This window comes from Ailuropoda melanoleuca, chromosome 13, assembly GCF_002007445.2.
Source record: "Ailuropoda melanoleuca isolate Jingjing chromosome 13, ASM200744v2, whole genome shotgun sequence".
Taxonomy (NCBI): Eukaryota; Metazoa; Chordata; class Mammalia; order Carnivora; family Ursidae; genus Ailuropoda; species Ailuropoda melanoleuca.
The window spans coordinates 14,188,597-14,192,881 of NC_048230.1; the positions used below are offsets into that span (position 1 = coordinate 14,188,597).

Sequence of the window (4,285 nt, forward strand, 5' to 3'; positions counted from 1 at the left end):
CCCCCCCGCCAGGAGCAGGCAGACTCTGCACAGAGGGTGAGTGGAGAGGCCCCTCTAAGCACGACGTTTCTTTAGATCATCACTTACCGGGACTACCTGCCCCTGGTGCTGGGACCGCGGGCCATGAGGAAATACCTGCCGAGGTACCGGTCCTACAACGACTCCGTGGACCCTCGCATCGCCAACGTCTTCACCAATGCCTTCCGCTATGGCCACACCCTCATCCAGCCTTTCATGTTCCGCCTGGATGACCGGTACCAGCCCATGGGGCCCAACCCCCGCGTTCCACTCAGCAAGGTCTTCTTCGCTTCCTGGAGAGTAGTGCTGGAAGGTGAGCGGGACCTCGGCCAGGAGCCATCGGGCTGGCCACTGAGGACATGGGGGGGGGTGGCCTTGGCTGCAGGGAGCCAGGGCAGGAGAAATCCTCAGCCTTCCCTCTTTGGGGATCCTATCTGGCTGTCCAGCCTCAGTTCACCTGACTGCTTCTGTATATAATAATAAAGGGTGGGGTGCAGATGGCTCGCGGGGAGCTGGCTCCTTCCTGTGTGTTACGATTCTCAGTGACCCAGGGGCTGGGTGCACCCCAGCTTGCAAGTCTGAATGGCATTATCCCCTGAGACCTCAATTCCCCAGCAAAGATCTGCCCCCTGAGGCCGTCTTGGCATCAGGAGCTGCATGGGCCCAGCCCTCTTCTGCAATCCCCTGACTGTACCTGGGACTTTTCCCTAACTCCAGTCTCAGCTCTGGGTACTGAGCCGGATCCTTCCCCAAGTCTCACTCCTCTTGTCCCAGGTGGCATCGACCCCATCCTGAGGGGCCTCATGGCCACCCCTGCCAAGCTGAATCGCCAGAACCAAATCGTGGTGGACGAGATCCGGGAGCGGTTGTTTGAGCAGGTCATGAGGATCGGGCTGGACCTGCCCGCTCTGAACATGCAGCGCAGCCGGGACCACGGCCTCCCAGGTGAGGGGCTGCAGGAGCCCCCCTGCGCCCTCCCCACCTCCCACTCTAGGGCCCTGCCCCCTGCAGCGGACCCCAGCTGCCCAAGTGGGCTGGAAACCTGGCTCATCACATTTCATGTGGCTGAACTTTGAGGGGGAACAGATTATTGTCACTTCCATTTTACTGATGAGCAAACTGAGGCTTGAAGAGATTTGGAACCTGTGCCGGTTCTCCAGCCGTCAGTGATCGAGCTTGAAACTGAACCGAGATCAGCTTAACCCCAAAGCCTGTGCCTCCATTATGGGACAGTTGGTGTGGCTGAACCTTCTAGCCACACTTCACCCCTCCCGGGTCTGAGATCTTCCGAGGGGACACCGAGAGGTTTCTGTTCTTGGAGTTGTAGCATTTACGGCGGTTGAGGATTTGTCTCGCAGTGGAGGGCAAAGGAAAGAGAGAGGGTCTTGGCCCTTCAGTTCAGGGCTCCCTGGGGGCTTACAGCCTGGGAGAAGCCCCTCTGCGTCCTCCTCTCCCTCATGTCCCTCGGTATATGGCGTGCAGGGGAGGTGGGCTTTGTGGGACCCTCCCACAGCAGTGCTGCGCCCACCCCGCAGGGTACAATGCCTGGAGGCGCTTCTGCGGGCTCCCCCAGCCCAGCACCTTGGGCGAGCTGACAACGGTGCTGAAGAACTGCAACCTGGCGGACAAGCTGATGCGGCAGTACGGCACGCCGGACAACATTGACATCTGGATGGGCGGCGTGGCCGAGCCCCTGGAGCCCTACGGCCGCGTGGGCCCGCTCCTTGCCTGCCTCATCGGGACCCAGTTCAGGAAGCTCCGCGATGGTGACCGGTGAGGCGCGGCCAGTGGCTCGGGCCCGCTGTGTGGTTGCAGGCCTACTCCCCAACCTCTGGAGGGGGGCCCCCACTCCGCCTGTGAAGTGAGGGGCAGGAAGGGATCTGTGATTTTCCAGGGTGTTCCGGGGCCTCGAGGTCATCCCTCATGTGCTCTGTACCTTTTGGGGGTGCAGCCAGGAGGGACCTGGACCCCTGGTTGTGAAGGAGGGAAGACAGAGAAAATGCAACTCTCACCTACTCCTCCGGTTTCAGGGGGCTCACTGTTGAACAGCCCCCAAGGCTCTCCTAGTGTCATGTCACTGTGTCCCTGACACCTGTCATGCCCAGTTCTTACCTAGCCCATACGGCGCCCTTGGGAAAACTAGAGAAAGGTGTCCCTCTCTGGGTGGACCCATTATAGACCCACCGCAAGGTTCTCTGCACCCCAATGGACACGGCCCCGGGCCGGGGCACAGGGCTTCGTGAGTGTGGGCCCAGCTCCTTGTGCAGCGTGAGTGGGGCCTCGGAGGCCGCCGGGATGGGGGCAGAGCCGGGGCACCGGGCAGTTCCTCCTCTGCGCTGTGAGGAGGGCATCACCCGTGTGAAAGCCCCTGGGCTGCCTGAGGGCCCGGAGCCCCCGGGGCTGTGGAGCGGGCGTCTCTGGTGGTCCTCTTACATCCAGGGGGTGGCTGGAGCCAGCAGATGCCCTCCCAGCCGAGGACAGCCTGGGTGCAAAGTCTGCGGGTGTCCCCACGCAGGTTCTGGTGGGAGAACCCGGGCGTGTTCAGTAGGCAGCAGCAGCAGGCACTGGCCAGGATCTCCCTGCCCCGAATCATCTGCGACAACACGGGCATCACCACTGTGTCCAAGAACAACATCTTCATGTCCAACACATTCCCTCGGGACTTTGTCAGCTGTAACACACTCCCCACACTGGACCTGACCCCCTGGAGGGACAGTAACTAGAGACTGGGTAAGGCGGTGTGGTGGTGAGGGGACGCTTGGGCATGGCCCGGGCTGGCCCATGGGGGCCGCTTCCCATGGTGAGCGCATCCCTGCTCTGGCCGAGAAAATGAGTGACTAGATAGTCATTCATTCGTGTGTGTGTGCGCGCGCGCGGTGTAATAAATTGCATTTCCTCCGTGTGGGCGTTCTGTGACTATGGGTGTGTATCGTGTGCTGTGTATACGTGTCTGTGTTTGCTGTTCACGTGAGTAGTAAGTATACGGATGACAGCAGAACGCACGGGTGAGGAGCACAAGCTCGGAGCCAGTTTGCTGGGTTCAAATCCTGACTGCAGCTCTCCAGCCGTGTGACCTTGAGGAAATGACTCAACCTCACTTTTCTTGAGAAAACCTTGAGTTTTCTTCTTTGCAAATAAGAGCTGTCGTGGCTCCTTAGAGGCTCCATTTGCACCATGTCTGCCCCCAGGGAGCTTATATGTGACAGTGTCCAGGTTAGTAGAGGTGGCCTGGTGACCCCTGGGGGAAATGACCACGAGCAGTTAGGCTGTGTGTGGTGGCTGAGCTGTGGGGTCAGGGGAGCAGGGTTTGGTCAGTGGCTCCCCTTTTGCTTCCTTACGCTGTTCTCTTGCTTGTTCCCAGGAGCCCACCTGGAGAGGAAGTGGGGCCCACCGGCCCTTTTGTGCCGTGTGTTTGTACCTGACACCTACGATAATAAAGCACTGCTGATGGGGTCTTTGCTCTGTCCATGTCTGTTAAGGGGCTGGGGCCTCAGTATGAGGCTTGCTCTGGCTTCTGAATTTGAACCAGTGTGGTCCGTGCCTCCAAAATGGGGGTGAAGGTATCTGGGAGTCATCCTGTGGTGCACACACGGCAGGCAGGCAGTTCTAGGGGCCCCCAGGCCAGGTCAAAGCAAGCAGACCGTCCTGCCTCACCTTCTCCCCACACCACCCCAGAGAATAGAAACTGGTTGCCAAGCCCTTACTCTCCTTCCTCGCTCTGGCAAACATCTGCTACGTACTCACTCTGCGTCAGGCCTGTGTCAGGGGCTGGGAGATGGAGGGGACACACGGCTGTCCTGCAGGAGAGGAAGAACAGAGTTGTGATGGGAAGTTACGTCCTTCCCAGCAGACAGGGGCCTCTGGATCGTGCATCCCTGCAGCCTGGCACGGCGGTTCGGAGGCCTTCGAGACAGCAGAGTCCTTCTCAGTCCGGCTTCATGCAGCGGGTTTCTGAGAGCAGGGACAGCAGATGGCTGGGCCCGGGAGGACAGGGCCAGAGCTGAGGGAAGGGTGGGAGGCTATTGCCCAAATAACCTTGCCTGGAGCTTGACCCCCATATCAGACTGCCCATCTTGCTCCCTTTCCTCACCAGCTGGGAGTCTGAAGGTGTGCAGGACGCCGAGACTCATGTACCCATAGGAGCCCCAGGCCACGTTAAGACCTCCCATAACAGGAGAAATACTCTCCATTTCACCGATGCTGAGAGGGTAGCCAGAGAGGTGACAGGGCTCATCTGAGACTCGAAGATGGAGGTGCCACAGCCAGG

The 4,285-nt window shown here is 59.8% G+C and overlaps 1 protein-coding gene across 2 annotated transcripts in view; it reads left to right on the plus strand.

Moving 5' to 3' along the window:
• Positions 1-3,471, plus strand: part of MPO (myeloperoxidase) — a 9,902-nt gene extending 6,431 nt beyond the window's left edge. For both annotated transcript variants that reach the window (XM_019810086.2, XM_034641251.1), the window contains exons 10-14: positions 76-331; positions 793-963; positions 1,554-1,791; positions 2,534-2,748; positions 3,380-3,471. In XM_019810086.2, coding sequence (XP_019665645.2) covers positions 76-331; positions 793-963; positions 1,554-1,791; positions 2,534-2,741 — 873 coding nt within the window. In that variant the 3' untranslated portion in view covers positions 2,742-2,748; positions 3,380-3,471. The remainder of the gene's footprint in view (positions 1-75; positions 332-792; positions 964-1,553; positions 1,792-2,533; positions 2,749-3,379) is intronic.
• The last annotated feature ends 814 nt before the right edge of the window (positions 3,472-4,285 follow it).